Source organism: Biomphalaria glabrata, chromosome 12 (assembly GCF_947242115.1).
Source record: "Biomphalaria glabrata chromosome 12, xgBioGlab47.1, whole genome shotgun sequence".
Taxonomy (NCBI): Eukaryota; Metazoa; Mollusca; class Gastropoda; family Planorbidae; genus Biomphalaria; species Biomphalaria glabrata.
The window spans coordinates 10284307-10305108 of NC_074722.1; the positions used below are offsets into that span (position 1 = coordinate 10284307).

A 20802-nucleotide genomic window follows, 5' to 3' on the forward strand; every position below is an offset into this window, starting at 1 on the left:
GAGCCATTTATTGTTACAGTTTGTTCTCTCCCTATCAGAAAATTTTTAATCCACTGATGCAATGGACCATCAATGCCAAAATATTATATTTTTTTAAGCAAACTATGGTGCTATTAATTATAGTGTAGGCCTACTGGTCAACGACCCACTGAGCTGTACAGTATTCTTCTGCCAGCAATGGATTACATTTTTCTTTGTTAGTTCTTGCATAATAATTCAATGATGCCATTTTCTACCAATGGCTTAATTCTTCTTCGCTTTTTCACAAGAGCCTCAGGGGATGACTCGTGAAATACTATCCGTGAGTCAATGTCCTTCTCGTGTAGACCTATTAGGTTGAGAGCTGCAAATTACCCCCCCCCCCCCCCCACGATGACCTCAACAATGTTTGGGAATCAATTTTAATAACATCGTATTTAATGGTTCGTAGGTTTGCGAATTTATATATATTTCAATTTCACATTAATGAAGACTATGTTATAGCCACTGTATATGTAAGCTCCAGGGAAAGTTCTGGTTTAATTAGCTTTGTTGATGCTAGATTTAAAGGAAACAATATTAGTCGATCTGGCTGTGCGTTTTATTATCTGGTACGTGCCACGTAGTTATTCTGAGTGGTTTGTGTGGGAATAAGGTGTTAGCTACAGTAAGTTTATGGCTGCTGCCAAACTCGAGGGGGCCTCGTTACTTTCATTAGTTGCTCATAATCCAAATCGTCCAGTGTGTGTGATGATGCCAGGGCCGGCCTTCGAAGTGAATTTGGAGGACCCAAATGAATTAAAAAAAAAAAAACTGCGAAAAAAAATACAACTAAGCAATTTATTAAAAACCTTTCCGTCTATATCTAAATCCATAAATGTGTATAGGCCAACATTGGGCGTAAATTGTGTACATTCTGATGGAATATCGCTCGAAAAAAAAATATTTAAAGCCTGTTCTTTTTACGTCCAGTGATCGGCAAATGTTCCGCTTTAGCTCCCCAACATATCTGGTCTTACATTTGTAATAGATCTAGACTTCTCTCTCCCCCTCCCTCAAAAATAAAAAAAATCCCGGTTATGCAAATGTATACACCCACAAGACTATAATATTCTAATGATAGGACTACAGATGTAGACCATCTATCAAATTTCAAAGACAATAGAGCCATTTGGAGAACCATGTCCAGTTCCAGTTGTCTGATTAAGTTTTTACCCTTCTAGTTTGTCAAAAAGCAAGATTGTCTTTGTTACAAATAAACATTTGTCCACCATTTGATACTAAAATATAAAATGTATCTTAAAAAAACTTCATTGTCTTCTTGCCAGATTTTTGCTGCTGCGCTTTAGCTCTTTTGCAATCTGTGCCATGTCATCCTGCTATGTACAACATTTTTAAAACAAAAACATCTGCGAGTCAAACAACACCAATATTAGAGACGTCTATTTCTTTTAATGTTGGATAAACACAACATAGATGAAATGGTTTGTTCAGAATGAACAATGTTCATAGCATAAAAAAAAAAGAAGACATACAAAGTTCATTAACAAAAAAGTATTTAATTTATTTAAAAAAAAAAAAGATTCCAGTCAAATGTGTAACTTAATGAGAATGTGGGGTAAAAATGTTTCTCCTAAGTAACACTGAATTTAACAGAATCTATCTTTTCTATCAAAAATGTGTGTACATAGAAAGGGCTGAACATTTGTTACATTCTGTGAGTTACATCTAATTATTTATCTAGAAAAAACGTTCAGTTTGAGCCCTAGACTATAACAATATGAAGTCAATGCTTGCTCTAAATATGAATACAAGTCACAAGTTAATAACTGAATAGACAAAAGCCAATTTGGGGACAATGGTTTTTAAGGGAGGCCATCAAAAATTGTCTCTTTCAATGTAATAATATTTTTTAGGTGGATGGACATCACAAGTTCAAGGCATATATATATAAATATATAACATACTAAGAGTAGCTTAAATTACAAAGATTTACATTCCTAACGGTAAAAATTAAAAAGTTTTAAAGCCGAACTTTATTTTGAATTTTAATTTTATTTAAGTTTTCAGCTGATATAAAACTATACATTTCATTTCTTTGAATAAGTAACAGTATTAACAATCTTCTTCCAACAGCATCCAAATGTAATACAAAGTTAGACTGAGTTAAAACAAAGGAGAACTTTGCCCTTATTAAGAATAAGATATTGTATAAAAACAAACAAACAAGTCAATGGTTACTTCCCAGGCATGGTTCTTAATCAGCTGTACCAAAAAACTTGACTGACCGATCCATACTGACAGATACAACAAAGGATGAATTGTGACCAAACCTTACACCTGTGGCAGCTGCGGTGTGGTCATTGAACACAGCCAGTTCACTCCACTGTTTACACAAATAGATTCTGAAAGAAAAATTAGCAAATATTGTTTATTCAAACATGCTAGAACATAATTTAGATCACACAATAGTATGAACACAGCACAGATCTCCAGATAGTCTAAGGATATGATGCTAGTAGTTTGAGATATTTAGCTCAACAAGAATCTAGAATCAAAATAGTTGTGTAGAAGACAGAAACTGATAATGCAACATTTTTAGGGAAGTTACATTAGAACATTGTTGGAAATAGAGAAAACACTTAGGAAGATCTTCAGAAAGAGAGACACTACATTTGGCCACTGATAAACCTTGTTATCACTGAAAGCTGTGAACATGAATCACAAAAGAAACTAAATAAATGTCAAAACCTTACCTTTTACCTCAAAAACTCTTTTAAATGAGTTTTTGCAATGCTAGCTATTGGATTGAGTATGTTTTTAGTTCAATTTTGAGAAGGACTACTGGCTAACAATTTATTAAGTACTACTAAATCTGTTGCAAATGGCAAGAAAGAGAGTGTAATACTAAGATACATGCTCAAAAGGGCTTTTCTGGCATCTTTAAAATCCTTAGACAATTTAGTCCTACCCGCCAGATGGAGAAAAATTGTACCTTTAAAGACAACCAGTGATAGGCTCATCCCCACCTACAATATATGAATGTAATCAAACTGGACCTCAAAGCAGTAATGATGTTGACTACTGGAAAGAGATAGTCCTAGACTGCAGTATGTAGAGAGAGATGGAGACCAAGAAAGCTATGGACAGCGAAAAAGCATTGGCCTTAGCTCTGGAAGAAAAGCATTAGGTGTGGATGGGAATAACTCTCGTACCTCTCGAGAATAGGGCTCCACAGTCATAAGAAAAGGAGGCCCAACAAAGATATTGAGAAGAACTTGTTTACTAATTGGGCCATGTTGTTTAAGTGGTTTATTAGCTTGGAATTCCATGTCTTAAGTTGTTCTAGTAGCAATAGGAATATGTCAACCTTGATGACACATTCTAGAGGATAATAATCCCAAAGACAAGCATCAGTATTCAACACTAGAGAGTGAGATAAAAATATTGAACAGCTGTTCAACTGAAAAATGAGTGAAATCGCTTTGTTTACTTTATAGAAAAAACTATGCTTAACACAGACCTGCCTACCAAAAAAAGTCCAAATGCGTAACACTTACGGTCAAAATGCGTATTTTGGAACCAGAATGCGTAACACTTACGTGATCCTCTATTTTGTCATATATATATATTATATATATATATATATATATATAATATATATATATATATATATATATATATATATATATATATATATATATATATATATATATATATATATATATATATATATATATATATATATATATATATATATATATATATAATATTAGATGTCATGATTAGATCTACAATCTAAATCTAGATCAATAGAGATGATATCTAGACTAGATCTGGATCTATGTCTATATAATGAATATTAATATAATCTACTCTAGATCTGGGCTCAAAAGTGTTACCGATGCCATGGATCCGCTAGATCCAAACTTTCGTAGGCCTACCTTCATACTTGATCTATTCTATACTAAGACTAAGAATCTAGTCTAGATCTAGACTAGATGATAGTAGATGTTATCGATCTAGATCTAGTCAATCTAAATTCTAAATCATACTAGATTTTACTAGATCTATAACTAGTTTGTAGGGTAATGTAGAGAATCATAACGTAATGACTAGCTAGACTCGATCGAGCTAGATCTATTCCTGTATAACAAGTTATCTAGATTCTAGATCTAGAATCCAGATCTAGATTAGATATCTACAATGTCACTCAATGTGTTTTTAATCGATAGCTGTTCGATTTTTTTTCTATACAAATGTATACAAGAATCAGGAATGCACCAACATAATTAATTTCTACTCATGAACTTACAAAAAAAAAAAGTCACGTTGGTCAGCTAACTGACAGTACCAACCTGGTACCAACCCGCCACTCCCTCACTCTCGCGTTCTTTATTTCTAGACATCTAATTGTTAAGTACCAATCAACGTATAGATCTGGGCACATTGTGTTCACCCCACCTTTTCTGTTTCGCCCCTCTCCCCACAGGTGGGCTTAGCGTGACCTCGGTGACCGCTTGTAAGCTAGTCTAGAGAGGAGAAAAAACAAGCATACGAAATGCGTAACGCGACGGGTTAAATGCGTATTTGCGTACCGGCGGTCATTTTTGGGAGATTTTGCGTAACGAATACGCATTTTGCGTAACGGTAGGCAGGTCTGTTAACATAATACTAATCATGCAATCACACTCTTTTGCCATATTGAAATCAAACAATAAATCCAAAAATAAATAGTATACAATAACTCATGAAAAAATCTAAACAAACAGTACCTGACATCTGATCCAGCAACTGCTAAGTAAGTTCCACTCTGGTCAAAGCAAAGCCCTTTCACTTGATAGTTATCTTCTAGTTGAATGGTTTTAAAGTTTTTCAATTTTCTAAGATCCCAGAGTTTGACAACAGAGTCTTCAGCAGATGTTGCTAAGTAGTAACCTAAAAAAGAAAAGAAAAAACAATGCTGGTGATAAAAAAATACTTTTGAAAATTAAAATAAAAGAAAGGTCGGTCAGCCAAACAAAAATTAAATAAATAAAATTAATATATAGTGAGCAATTCAAATCCTAGTCAGTCGGAAAAGTGATTAGAGTCTAATAGCATTGTGATAATATTTTCATAATTAAATGAGAGTGAGTTGATTTTTTTAAATAAAATCTAACACTAACCATTTTCAGAGAATGAGATACTGGAAATAGGTCCCTGGTGTCCCTGGAAATTAGCCACATTAGATCGCTCCTTCAGATCCCAAATCTTGATTGTTGAGTCATCAGTTCCAGTACCAAAGATCAGACCATCAGGATGAAACTGTGCACACGTCAAAGCTGAGGCTGAAATCAAACGAGTAAGGTTACTCAGAAAAACATTAAAATATTGGGATCTAATTAACACTGATTCAGTTTGACACAGTTCAGCTTTTTAAAAGATATTTTAAAGAAAAAAAAAACTAACCCATCTTGAAATTATTTCATATTATTGTGAGAGCATTTGAAGGATGAGTGTAGTGTGTACGCAACTGGCGACCATATTATATCTTGTGAGAACATTTTACTGATGTTGCAGTGATTCAGTTCGACACAGTTCAGTGTTTTAAAAAGATATTTTAAAGAAAACAAAACTAACCCTTCAAGAAATTATATCATATTATTGTGAGAGAAAGGAAAAAAATTTAACCCAAACAACATAAAAACACTTACTAATTTGATCTGATTTCCCCATTATTTTGGTTAGAATTCTCCCTGTTCTTATGTCAGAGAAAGCCCAATGCTGAGGAAGAAAACCAAAGTATGATTTAAAAACAAGAATTATATGAAAATACAACAGTTCATTACCAAGTAGGTAATACATTTTGTACAACTTTATAAATCCTTTCTCTACCAGTTAAATCTTAACCCTCAGCAAACAGCAATAGGGGGCTTATATAAATATTCATTTAAGGCTAAAACAAAATGTCATATAGAAATAAATCATGATTCATAATTTAATAAATATTTTTTCTACTAAACCACCTAAGTACTGAATCACAGAATATTGAACAGAAAAGTGATAAGGTATTATTTTTGAATTCTTTTTAAAGATAAAAAAACAAAGCAAAACAAGTTTTGTACAACTCACCATATCTGTTGAGCAAGATAGAACATAGTCTCCAGTTGCATGCAAACTTATTCCTGTGACTGGTGCATCATGAGCACGTATAATTTGTCCACAAGATGCAGTTGTGATGCCCCAGACTCGGATGGTATTATCTGGGGACGCTGTGATTACTAGTTCCTAGAATAAAGAAAAAAATCATATATGAACAGTGCGATGATATATTAAGGGGACATACGAGTCGGAAAATGACGAATTTTTAATTTTTTTTTCGATTTTTTTTCTTTCAGATTTTGAAAATTTAACCTTTTTTTTATATGAATCATATTATATTTTAGCATAAAAATGTTTGTAAATATGTGTATTTTGACTTTGAACATGTACACCTTTTGGTGATTATTTACAAATTATCGAAATTTATCAATGTTTACACCTTGGATACGATATTACCAATCTAACAAAGCTAGGACCATGATACATCAAAAGAAAGGTCACGATCCGATTTATATGTTTATCTGGGGTTCAAACTAATGGATTTATATGTTTTTTTGTAATTCGTATTTTTCCGAGCTATATAATCTACGGAAACTTCCTTATATGGCACATCGGCAAAACTCGGAAAAAATCGACTAATCAGAATGTGCCGTTTCATCCGGAAAAGGCGTTTCAAAATGGCCGACAGCGTAAACACATTCTTGTAGTGAAAGTCACTGAAAGCCTTGCACAAGACAGTTTCAGTTGTTTGGTATTTGTAAACATCAAAGAAAATATCTTTTACATTAAAATGCCTCGACCAAAGGGACGAAGAATGCTAGAGAAGCTCAATAAAGCAAGAAATGTTATGCTATCTGACAAGCTGCGTGGAAATTCCTCTAGGTCTAGGTCTAGTTTAGGTCCAGCATCAGAAGGACAACGTGGTGCATCCAGATCGAAATTAGACCGTCTTTCAATAAATACTGATGTTCCAAGTGATCTAGATCTACAAGAAACAGAGCAATTATGGACTATTGCTAATACTAATCAGCTTACTGATTTGATGTCGGATGCATTATGCCCTAATTGTTTTCAGTCAAGTTTGACTATTAGAGTTATAAAAGATGAAAACATGGGGTTCGCATCAAAGTTGAAGTTATGTTGTAGATCTAGTAGTTGTGGATATACTAAATCAAAGTTTTCATCTCCAAGAATACAAAAAAGTAACTGTTCAAATGTTGCATTTGAAATAAACACCAAGATGGTTTTATACAGCCATGAGATAGGAAAGGGTTTCACTTCGCTGCAGACATTTAGCATCGTCCTAGGAATTTCTGGAATCAGCCAGAGAGCCTTTAAAGACCATGATAATAAAATCACAGGTATGTTAAATTACACAATAATCTACTATTAGAATTATTTCTTTAAAAATTTTAATCTTTACCATATAAAAATTATAGATCTAGACCTAGTAACTATAGATCTAGAATCTAGTCAATCTTTACAAAGTTCTAACTTTTGATAAAAAATACATGTAGTATGATCACTATGATGTAGCCAATGTAGGCTCTCTAGAGATCTAAATCTTTTTTTTTTTTTAAAGTTTATATATATTATATATATATTTATAAATCAATTTAATTAATGTTTTTTGTTTTTTTCTTCAGACTGTGAAGTGGAATCTGGGGAAGACATGCTCTACCGCACAGCCAACGCCATACGTCAAGCTTATGCAGAGACGGATGATGACATTAGGGAAGCCATTGAACGAGGAGAAAACCCTTTGATTGACATTTCAGTCAGTTATGATGGGACCTGGCAAAAGCGAGGCTTTACATCGCTTTATGGTGTAGGTGTCTGCATCGATTTACTAACAGGTCTTGTTGTCGACTTCGATATTAGATCTAAGTACTGCCATGCATGCCACATACAGAAAGCTGAGAGCATGAACGCAACTGACCTCGCAGTTTGGAAAGAACAGCATGATTGCTGTACTAATCACCACAAATCCAGCAAGTCTATGGAACAGGACAGTGCTGTAATTCTGTGGAATCGTTCTGTGGCAAAATATAATTTTAGATATGTGGAGATGCTGAGTGATGGAGATTCTTCTGCTTTTAAAGCTGTGCTTGAGTCTAAGCCATATGCTGATAAAGCTGTTACTAAACTTGACTGTATCAATCATGCCCATAAACGTATGGGGACAGCGCTTCGAAAACTTGCCAAAGAAAGCCATCTTGGTGGCAGAGGAGTTGGCAGGTTAACAGAAAAAAAATGTGACAGTTTGCAAAATTTTTATCGTGGTGCTATAATAGACAATATTCCAGATGTGTCCAAAATGAGGAATGCTGTTTGGGCAGGATTATACCACTCCATGTCTACAGATACTGAACACCATCATCGACAATGTCCATTAGGAGAAAATAGTTGGTGCTGGTACCAACAAGCGATTTCGTTGGGACAAGACCCTGACAGCCACTCTAATCATAAGGCATCAACATTTTTGTCTCTAGAGGTGGCTCACAAGCTAATTCCAATTTATCGAAGAATGTCAGATGAGTCCTTGCTTCAACGAATGGCTCATGGTGGTACTCAAAACAACAACGAAAGCCTTAATGCTATGATTTGGACGAGATGTCCTAAAACAAGTTTCATGGGACTTGGCAGAGTGAAAGGCAGTGTTGCTAGAGCTGTGTCAATATTTAATGCTGGCGCCAATGAATTAATTAACGTGATGAATAAGATGCATATTGATGTTTCTTATGTAGCATTAAATAATTTAAAAAAGGTCAATGATAAAAGAATTATTCAGTCTGACACTACTAGCCAAGAGGATTATAGAAAAAGAAGAAAGACTGTTTCTTTAACACGGTTTGAAAAAGTCAGAGAGGAATTGGCCAAAGATGGGAATGTATATGGTGCTGGTGCTCATTAGCAATACTACTGTCAATATTTTTTTGTATTATATAATTTTTTTTGTTTTTATTCATTATTGTTAGAGCATATTGACAGTTTAGTTGCTGTTTTAATTATTTGAAACAAAAATGTAATAACTAATTTGTAGCAAAATTTAAACAACACCATCTGATTATGTTTATGTAAATAATATAGATCAACAAACTTTTTCAAATATATTATGATACCTTAATTCAAGAGAAAATGTTAGCAAGTTTTATCTAAACTGACAATTATATATATGCTATCTAAAGAACTCCCTAGATGAATAGTAGAGATATAACAGAACTACTGAACAGTTATCATGAGTTTCAGATTTTGAGTTAGCGCTTTTTTCTTATTTGACATTGTTATATATATGACATTTTTTCATTTTAATCTTCTGTGAACTTCAAGCAAGCTCTTTTCTTTAGTATTTAATATTTATTGTTGCAAATTGTTTGGGTTTTTAGATTGCACACCGGTACATCCTACATTCTTATCAAGTTTTTTTTTCTTTATGGTTGCTAAATGTTATACCCGGTATATAATATATTATTTTATAATGTAATCTGGATGGAATATACTAAATAGCTATTTTTAAAAGCTGCTATACTAAAGTGTAAATAACATATATTTGCTATTCAGTGATTTTCTGAATAAATTTTTGTAATTGAATTTTTTTTCTTTCTTTTTTTTGTATTTTTGTATATATCTCTATCTGCCAAACGCTAAGGCTCTGAAACTACTTTTGGAACTTATTTGATATTTGGCATAATTATTCTGTACATATATATCTACATATGCATGCAAAAACTTTTTGATATTTGCGTAAGTTGGATTTTTGTTTGAAATACTACTCTGTAATACAATTGCGTACAATTTACGTTTTATTTTCCCAATTAGTTGCTATACTTATATGAAATTTAGAATATGCTCTTTACTAAATATAGCTATTTTTATTATGTTTTCAGATACTTATTATACTAACCTATAAATTACATGCATGTTATCTAGTATTTTCCTGACAAAATTTTTGTAATTGAAATTTTTTTTTTTTTTTTTCATTTTCTTCTTTTTTTGTTTTTGTATTATACCTCTATCTGCCAAACGCTAAGGCTCTGAAACTACTTGAGCTACATACTTCATATTTGGCATACTTTTTCTGTACATAGATATCTACAAACGCATGCAAAAACTTTTTGATATCTCAATAAGTAGATTTTTTGTTTGAAATATTACTCTGTAATACAATTGTGTACAATTTGCGTTTTATTTTACCAATTGGTTGCTATATTTATATGAAATTTAGAATATGCCCTTTACTAAATATTGATATTTTTTAAATGTTTTCAGATAGTTATTATACCAACCTATAAATTACATACCTGTTATCTGGTATTTTCCTGACAAAATTTTTGTAATTGAAATTTTATTTTGTTTTTTTGCATTTTCTCCTTTTTTGTTTTTGTATTATATCTCTATCTGCCAAACGCTAAGGCTCTGAAACTACTTGAGCTACATACTTCATACTTGGCATACTTATTCTGTACATAGATATCTACAAACGCATGCAGAAACTTTTTGATATTTGAAGTAGTTTTTTTGTTTTAGCGTTTCAAAGTTTAGAATTATGAAATATTTATGTATTTTTCATGGTTGCAACACTAAAAAAATCATTAAAAAAAGACAATAAAAGATAACAATATTTCCCTTCATGCGTTTTTAATACTTGTCATGTATGATATTTGTGTGTAAAAATTATTAATTTATCTTAAGTATTTTTTGAGTTATAAGCTTTTAATTATAGTTTGTTTGGCGGCCATCTTGGATTGTTTCCATGACAACCAGTAAAGTTATAAAGTCAAAAACTATATTTTTTCAATTGTTTAATTAAGTACTATTAAGATAATATAAAATATTTAGTCTAAATGGAGAACTTTTTTTTTTCCTTCTTTCCGACTCGTATGTCCCCTTAAACAAAACAAATATAAGTAAATCTTCTTTTTACATTGTTCTGAGTGATAAGCTGCTAAAGCGGATCCTTAAATATATATTTATGATTCTTTAACACTTAAAACCAAATCAATAAGTTGCAAATTCACTAACTGTCGATTCTTATCTCAATGCAAAATTTTTTGACATAACCTTATAATTGTTAATAAACCCATTTGACTGCACAACTTTCTATAAAAAATTAAGCTGTCTATTTGGCATTGCTGGTTGTAAATAACTGATTTGTGGTTGTGGAGATAAGGCAAGTATTCATCAGATTTACTAGTTATATGAAAAAGCATCTCATAAATCCTAAGAAATAATATAGAATGAACCTATAACAAATACTATTATTAACTCTAGAAAAAACTGAAAAGCCAAAACACTAAGCTGAAGTGAATATATCTAAATACATGAATTCTTACCTCTTCAGGGTGGTATATAACACTAGTTACTTTCTTGCTATGACCCTTGAGTATGGCCATAACCTGTTCAGTATCCTTGTTAAAAACAACTGCATTTTTGTCATTGCCTCCTGTGACAATTCTCGAAGTGTCTCTTAGACAGACATCAACTGACAGTATACCTGGCACACTTGCACTATGAAGGCCCTGAAATGAAGTTAAATCGAAAGCAAATTAAGACACTATTTTTAATGGTATCAATCTTGAGTGGTAAGGTGCAAAGGAATAGTGGCTAGAATGAAAATAACATCAAAGAAAAAGCCAGATGAGAATGTTTACCTTAAAATCATTTTTCAACATTGGGGTCTTAAGTTTTGGTGCAAAAAAAGTACTCAGTAGGCCACATTTCATTATAAATTTCATAAAATACTTTTAATTAGTTAGAATGTACTAAAATACATTTTATTTTAGCCTACACCGGTATGACATATATAATCAGAAAGAATAAGTTTCAAACTTAAAATTAAGACTAAGTTAACTGACGATAAAACATTTAGAATGCAATGTTAGTGTATAAGGAAATGGTATTGCTAAAGTATTAAATTGTGTGCTACTAATAATTTTGAGAATATATTCTTACGCTAACTTTTACGCTTAAATGAGTAAGTAATAAATAACTTCTACAAGTATATACAAATAAAATTGCAAGTCTACATCTCATTACTTTGATATTATTTTCACAGGAAGTCATAATATGCTATAGTGTTCTACTCACTGTATGAGAAGCCAATTGTCTGTAACTTCGGATATCATCACTAGTTGCCAAACCTTCTGGTACTGTTTTGCCACGCTGAAAATTTAAATGAAAATCTAATCAACTCTAATTTCACAATCAAAAACAGTGTATATAGTTGGAAGATTACCCGTACGATCTATTTATTATAAAAAGTCACTGAATAGTATTAACCCATTAGAATTTGTATAAAGGGAAAAAATAAGCAAATCATTCATTTGGAAAAAACTTGGCAGTCAGATCTGTTTTAATCAAATTCTTTTAGCTTACTAAAACTTTAATATTTGTTTACCTTTTTTCTTTCAGCAGTCAATAGAGTTGCTTTATCTTGCAGCTATTAGGTTGAAAAAAAAAAGTATTATTTACAGTAAGTAATGCTTATTAGGACAATTCCTTAAAGAGTGAAAAAAATATTAATAAAATATCTACAATAATAAACTGCCATGCATCAAATTATTTATCACCTTTTTAATAACTTCATCACTCATGACAGCTTCTTCAACAGGCTGTGTAGCAGACTCTGGACCAGCATCAGCCCCTATGGACTAAAAGAAAAAATAAAATTAAGTAAAGATTTAGACTGAGACTTGTATAGTGTTCTCTCAACTTATTGTAGCTCAGCTTACTGGATTTGGAGCAGGTGCATTATAGCCAGGAATGGGCGCAGTTAAACCAGCTTGAGGTTTCAATGTGGCCAACGCTGTGAAGAAGAAAAAACATAATAACGTATAATTTTCTCTATATTATGATCATTTTCATTTATCTGTCTTTGACTAAAGTAGTCAATAAAAGCAAAAAATATGATCGTAGTTTAAATGTTGATCAAGTGTAACAATATATAATCATTAATGGTAATTAATGATCTATGCTTATTTTATTTGGAAAAAGTATACTTTATAACCATTATAATTATTAATGCACCAATACTCAATATTTCTGTTTTTTTTATTTGTAATTTTTTTTTTGCATTGTGCTTCACAAATCAAGAAAATTGCCAACCATACCACTGTCAGCACCTTAGCAGAGATAGTGCAACCTATTGTGCTAATTTAGTGCAATGATTCACAGCTTATTATAAACACTTAAGGTTGGCAATTATTTTGAACTTACTTTACAAACAGTTTCCAATTTAAAATGTTTATGATATTTACTTATATGTGTATGATACATATATGGCCCATCAAACTTGTTTTTAAAAAAACACACAGATCTAGTTTTAAAATTATTTTTTTTTCAGAAAGGTTTCCTATAAATGTGTGACTGCCAACAATGATATGTTTCTGATTGTTATTATTAGAACACAAACCTTCTCTTGCAGCTGTAACTTCCTTAATGAGACGAGCAATGACACGGCAAGCAGCATCATGCTGATAAAGAGCATGAGACAGCTCTGTGAAAAAAAAATTGTATTAATGTAACTCAGTTATTATTACATATTTAGATACCAAAACCAAGCATATCTTAACCAGTGTGCATTGTGGTATCAGCAAAACCACATTTTTAACCATACACTGAACTAAGTTTCTCAATAACTTTGAAAATCTGTTAACCAAACACAAAATCTATAAATTATACATCATTGTAAATATTAAAAACATTAAAACAATCTAGCAGTAAAGGAAAGCATATTGTGGCCTAGACCTTAACCTTCAGTAATTTATTTATGTTTTATAAACTAGACTCAGGACCATAGATTCTGTAATTAGTATATAAAAAATTTAAAAAAAAAAAACAGAAGTCATTCATTATAATGCAAAAAAACAAACAACTAAATACCTTGTCTAGCAGTCTGAAGTTGCTGACGTAAAGTGAAACTGTGAAGCATGACAGCATCCTAGCAAAGAATAACAACATTACAATAATGCAGAATATGCCAAACATTCATTTCATTAAAAAACAATACAAGTGAAGATCTTAAACGAATTTTACTAATGCTGTGATCATAGCGATGAGATAGTAAAATGAATGTTTTAAACAAATTTAGTTACTTACTACAAAGGGTATATTTCTAAGCTAAGAGCTTACACTAAATGTGGCATTTAAAAAATTTCATAAATGAGGATTATGTGTCAGTTTCAGAAATTCAGAGTCACTAAAAAAAAAACGATTTAGCAGAACAGTTTCTGAACCAATGGTTAATAAAAAGTATTATGTCTTGAAGGTTCAAATTGTTATGATTCCTTTTTCACACCAAAAATGTACATTCAAGTGGGCAAATAGTTTCAATAACAAATGTTCACAGAAATGTAAGATTTTAGTTCATTTACCCATTCATCTTGAAGTGCTTTAAGAATGGCAGGAATACTAGTAGCAGATGGAGGTCTAGGTTTTACAATGGCTGAGCCTAAAAATGAAAATAAAATGCTAATAATTTTGACTCAAAGAATAAATAAAATAGATATTATCAAAATTGACTGCTACAAAAGTACATTAACTATTTCTATGTAACAGTAAATCAGATATTAAGACTTTCTGGTTCAGTAAATTTTATTAAATGGATCCTTTAGAAGAACTTTAGATGAAAATACAATATATATATATATATACTGTACAGTTGGACTAATTTTAGGGTAAAAGTTTTTTGTTCCAAGTGTGTTGCTTTTTTATGGGTTTTTTCATTAAAAGTAGTAACATTGGATTATTAGTTCCAGTTTATAAATTTGTTTTGTTGCTGTTTCTTCTATGGTGCTTTGTAAATAAATGGATAAAAATAAGAAAAAAAAATTTTTTTGATTCAATTCGGACAATAAATTTCTTATTACATGCACTTGGATGGATATTTTCAATGTCGGTGAGTTTTTCATTTTTAAATTCAAAACCCAAAATTACAACAATATGATTTGCAAGCTAGAAAATTTAAGAAAAAATAGAAAGAGCATGCATTTCTCTTTAATTCTATATCAAATTAATTTTTTTTCCAATAATAAATAAAAAAGTTATACAAGTTAAATCGAAGCGAAGTAGTGCACTCTGAAATGGCGAAAAAATTAACCATGTCCAAAAGTGGAAAATAATGCCGAAGTCAAAGAGTTAAAGGCCCTACTTTGCATTTGTATATATATTCTTTTAATAATATGACCTAAAACACAGAAAAGATGATAATAGTGAAAGTTCAAAGAAAAATAGGTACATATAATTAATCTACTGACTTTTAACTGGAATAAGCATATCCACAGATAGTTTTTCATTTGAAATTGGATCAGTTCCATTTTCTAAAATGTACTTTTCAATCAGTCGCTTTTCATACACATGTCCAGACACAGGAGAAATTACTGGCTGCTCTGGAACTTCATTACTAACTGGAAGTAGAATTAGCAGCATTTTTAACATTTTCTAAAGCCAAATTTCTTTTCAATGCTACAAGATGGTTATGAAAGTCAAAATGTAAAGTATGGTAAAGATCAAATCAGCTGATTAATTAATAAAATCCTAAATATAGCTCTATTTTCAATAATCATATTTTGTTGCAAACAGTTGCTCTTCTTTTTGGTAGCTTAACACTTAGATTGACAACATCACAATAGAGATCCAGAAAGGTCTTGTCTAGGACTCTAGCTTAGTCTAGATTCTAGATCTTCTAAGTTTGCATTAGTCTGCAAGTTAATTTTTTAATTAATAATTTATAAAATAGATCTAGCCTCCCACGCTCAGCCTAAGCTAGTATAGTCAGATTAGATCTAGACTCATTTCTAGACAGTCACAGACACAGTATAGACCTGGTCTTAAGACTAATGTATTCATAGTGAGTAAATATTACTATTATTAGTATTATATTTATACTTTTTATAGGTAACAAAATAGACTAAATATATAATAGACCAGCCATTCATTGACTATTCAAGACTATTGGCTAACAAAAAATGGCACAGTAGAGTTGAGTAGTGACTAGAGTCTTAGAGTCTAGTTGTATTACACTTATTAGACTAAGTTAGGTACTTTGATAAAAATTTCAAACTCAATATATTGTAATGAAACTGATATAGTTAGATAGAGCTCTTTAAACTGAATTTATTGATACCTAATTTATGTTTATAAGATAATTAGAACAGAAGTTATAGCAATTTTAGTGGCGAAAATTTTGCCTATATTTTTTAAAATATTTCGTGACCGAAAAAGGGAAATTTTGCAATAAAAATGCTGTAACTTATAAACTATTAGAGTTATTTGCATGAAAATTTCACAAGAAATGCATGATTATGTCCTGATATTTATTTTACTTTCAAACAACAGATAGACTTTGACGAAATTTTCTTATTAATTTTTAAAGTGAGGTTACTTGTAAAAAAGAAACGATCGACGAAGAAGTACTTTTTCACATTTCAAAGACCGTAACTTTTGAACCGTAAGAGATAATTGAATACAATTTTAAACAGAGATGCTTGATTACCTGTTACTACTTATTTTACCTTTAAATTATACATAGAAGTCCAAGAAAATATTTTACACTTCATGACGATGCACCACGTGTCAAAAAAAAAAAAGACAGAAAAGTGCTTTTTTTCTGTTAAAAAGGCTGTAATTATTTAATTTTCAGAGATATATGAATAAAATTTTCAGCACAAATGCATGAATTTAATTGTGTTGTTCTTTTCATTATTTTGAAACCTGAGATTGAAGTTAGCACAAAACTTTTTTTGGTTATAGCACTGTGGCGACAGTAAGTAGATGTAATAAGTCACCAGGTCGAAAATAATTTTCCAATATGAACTTTTTTGCTTGCCCTCAATGATAGTGGCAGAATCTGTTAAAGTATTAAATTACATCCCTGTCTGTTGCTGCCACATTAGTGTGTATGACAATCATGTCAAACCGCAGCCACATCTCCTTCTTGAGCTCTGCAATGCTGCCAGGTGTCAAAGTTAGTGTATCATCCAATACAACGTAACTACACCACTACTGCTCCCTGCCTCTGCATCATCAGTGTATGTTTTGTTTGTTTTACATGTTCCGGATGTTCCTTCAGAGTTGAAGATAGTTACTTCCTAGTCCAAACCTCCAAACGAGGAGGGAGCGGGTAGGGTTTGAACCCGGGACCATCGATAAATCCAAACGACAATCCAGTGCGCAGACCGCACAACCAGGCAGCCATCCATCTGACTTTCATGTCACCACACTCACCACCTAGTGGCACACCACTGCCAGTTATGTACATGATGAAGTTTTCTGTGAAAATAAAAAAAATATTTATAATTGAATAATTGTCTTTAATTTGATTTTCAATTAATTATCATGTATTCATATTCATAATTTAACACAATTTATTAGATTTTGATTTATTTTAGAAAAGTTATTTTAAAATATTTTCTTAGCTACTGATCTAGCATAGTATGTAATAATAATATTCTTTTAAATAGACCTAGTATTCTAAAATTAAAAAAAAAAAATTTAAAAAAAAATATGTCTTTAGATTAGAAGATGGGTCCTTGCTAATCCTATCTAATCTTAATTATATTTTTAATGATTTTTAGGAATCCAGTCTTTTTGGACATAGATCTATTTAAAATCTAATTCCACTGCTAAATTTATAAATATATGTATAGATCTACTATTTAAATTAAATAGCAAAGATTTTTAAATAGGCTTAATTTAATTATAACGGAGTTATGATCTCGCGACTAGATCTAGCTTTAAAATTATTTCTTAATTAACGGCCTTGATCGCGATTGAATATTAGGCTTCTTGCGAGATAAATAAAGAAAATAACATCATAAAAGTTAAGTATTATCATCAAAATAATATTTCTAAAGTTTTAAATTAATAGATGATCAAAGAATTGATCGCTGTTGATGGATTTAGAAATAAAAGGAATGTAAGAAAAATACGATACGGCCATTGTTATCATTGTTTCCATCATTTCCGGTAAAATGGTCGCGATCGCTTCGTTCTCGAAAACGATACCCCGTCCTTAGAGCTTACGACTGGCCATCAAGGCAACAACTTATTGAGATAAAACTAATGAAAATAGTTAGGTCTAATGTTAATCTACACGCAGTAATTAGTTTCAATGACGACACGCGATAAAAAATATAAAAATTTTGAAGTCAACTTACCACTATCTGCCGTACGAGAAATGTCCATGAAAACAATAGAACCACGCTTATGTCGATCTAAATAATTAACTGATATACTATCCATGTGAAAGGAATGGGCACAATTAATCCGATTAAGGATGATTTTGAGAACAAAACCACATTATACTAGACCACACATTGTCTCAGCCTTATATACTGCCGCAGGGAAACACTAGTTTCCGGTAACCAAAAAAAATCGACCTATTCCGGAAAATCAAAGTACCTAACTAAGTCTTAGTTAAGAGTAAGAGTAAAGACTGCCACTTTTAATAATCCCTTCAAACTTTAAGACTAAGTCTTTAGAAGTTAGTGTGTCATATGTGTAACTGTATGTTACACTACTCAAGTTGAATAGTAATAGTCTAATACTATACTTATACTCGCTTGACTGAGTAGCTCTAGAATCTAGATGCTCGACTCGACTCTAAATCTACTGTCACTGTCAGTACTGAGTCTACTCTACTCTTAAATTACTCTTTAGAAGTCTCTAAGTCCTAAGTAGAGTGACATGTAGATTAAGTCTAAGTAACTCTAAAAAAATTAAAGAGAACTCAGAGTAGTAAAGTCCTAAAGTAAGAATAACAATAGTTCAGTAACATAACACAGTAAGTTACTGAGTAACTGACACTAGTACTAGTGACTAGATTAAAACTAGATCTAGAATCAACAGAACATAACTCATAAGAATGACTAAAATTGCTAGATTCATATTCTATAACTAGGTCTAGAATCTGAATAGATTCTATGGAATAGAATAGATCTATAAGAGATGAATGTTACAATGTAGACGATCAACGACACGGTAGAATAACGAATAGAATAGCCAAAAAAAAAAATCCCAAGCCCAAACAAACGCCGGTGACGGTCTGGATTTTACCGAGTTAAAGTATTAACCATTACGATACATAGATCTATTTTCTATTGAGAATGTTATTAAAAAACACATATTGAATAAACGTCAAACAAGATGTTATTTAAAATGTGTTTATATTTGTTAGTTTGAAATAATAATTGAAATAATTTCCACGCACTTGCACAGCACAACGCCATCTTGAAATGTAGTCACGTGACTAAAGTTTCGCATTTTGTTTTATTTTAACGCAAATACACACATTTTGGCCGAAATGATACCCAGATTAGATAGAGATCTGTAGATCTATACGGAACTAAATTGTTCGTTGTTTGTTAGGTACGCGACTTTTTTTGTAAAATGTTTTACATGTTTTGGATGTTCCTTCAGAGTTGAAGATGATTTACTTCCTAGTCCAAACCACCCGCAGGATGGTGGGGGATGGAAGCGGGCAGGGTTTGAACCCGGGACCATCGATAAGTCCGAACGACAGTCCAGCTCGCAAACCGCACGACCGGAGACTAGCCCCCCCCCCCTTTTTTTTCCCCTATAAATGCTTTTTTATTGTTAGTCAAGATGTATTAAAAATTTAATTACATGACATATACAAACTTATTGATACAATACCAAACTGAATATAAGCTTTTTTTTTTTTTGTTTTAAGTATTTTTTTTATATTTTTCTTGTTTGTTTGTTTGTTTTTTTTTAAGAATGTTATTCAGTAAACTCAGGTGTACCTCAAGGAACAGTCTTGGGTCCACTACTATTTTTAATTTACATAAATGATTTACCAAATTGCATTACTTCAGGAACAAAAGTCAGATTATTTGCAGACGATTGTATAATATATAGAACAATAAAAACAACACAAGACACAGATATTTTACAAAGAGAATTAGATGAATTACAGAAATGGGAATCAAATTGGAGCATGTCTTTCCACCCAGAAAAATGTCAGTTGTTAAGAGTAACAAAAAAACTAAAACAAATTAATTCCACTTATCTTATTCATGGCAAACCAGTAACACAGACTAAAAACGCAAAATACCTAGGAGTTATAATAAATGAAAAACTGTCATGGAATCCACATATTGATGAAACTACAAAAAAATCAAACAAAGCATTAGGATTTATTAAAAGAAATTTCTATAAATCAAATAAGAACATAAAACTAAAATGTTATTTAACCTTGGTTAGGCCAATAATAGAATATGCATCCTCTGTTTGGGACCCCTCAACTCAAGAAAACATTAAGAAACTAGAACAGACACAAAATAGAGCTGTGCGATTCATAACAAACGAATATTCACATTTGACTAGAGTAACACCTTTAGTAAAATCACTAAATTTAGAAAGCCTTCAGGACAGAAGGCTCAAAAGTAAAGTAGCAATCATACATAAAACACTGAACCATAATCTTCAAATACAAAAACAAAATTTAATAAAATACTCTGAAAGACACAAAGATAAAGGCACATTCCTCGTCCCATATGCTAGGACAAATTTGTACAAATACTCCTTCTTCCCTAGTGCTATTAGAGCATGGAATGGGTTGCCTGAGCTAGCCAGGAAAACCAGTGACTTGGCAGAATTTAAGTCATTGGTTAATATGCATGACTAAATGCATTACGCGTAGGACGTAATCATCTTCTTTTTTGAAGTAACGTCTGTATTATATAAGATAAGATAAGATAAAAAGTCTTAGAAGTCTAA

At 31.6% G+C, this 20802-nt stretch overlaps 2 protein-coding genes across 2 annotated transcripts; one reads left to right on the forward strand and one right to left on the reverse strand.

Moving 5' to 3' along the window:
* Nucleotides 1-1411: 1411 nt before the first annotated feature.
* LOC106070288 (pre-mRNA-processing factor 19-like) lies at nt 1412-19410 on the reverse strand. The gene is made up of 15 exons (XM_013230141.2): nt 19271-19410; nt 15318-15467; nt 14436-14512; nt 13945-14002; nt 13475-13558; nt 12795-12868; nt 12633-12713; nt 12461-12502; nt 12151-12225; nt 11397-11582; nt 6094-6249; nt 5676-5745; nt 5148-5309; nt 4755-4917; nt 1412-2384 (listed from the first exon to the last, which is right to left on the reverse strand). Exons 1-15 carry the CDS (start codon nt 19287-19289, stop codon nt 2237-2239), a joined length of 1545 nt encoding a protein of 514 aa, XP_013085595.1. The 5' UTR covers nt 19290-19410; the 3' UTR covers nt 1412-2236.
* LOC129922039 (uncharacterized) lies at nt 6970-10689 on the forward strand. The gene is made up of 2 exons (XM_056006077.1): nt 6970-7424; nt 7710-10689. Exons 1-2 carry the CDS (start codon nt 7106-7108, stop codon nt 8975-8977), a joined length of 1587 nt encoding a protein of 528 aa, XP_055862052.1. The 5' UTR covers nt 6970-7105; the 3' UTR covers nt 8978-10689.
* Nucleotides 19411-20802: the final 1392 nt, after the last annotated feature.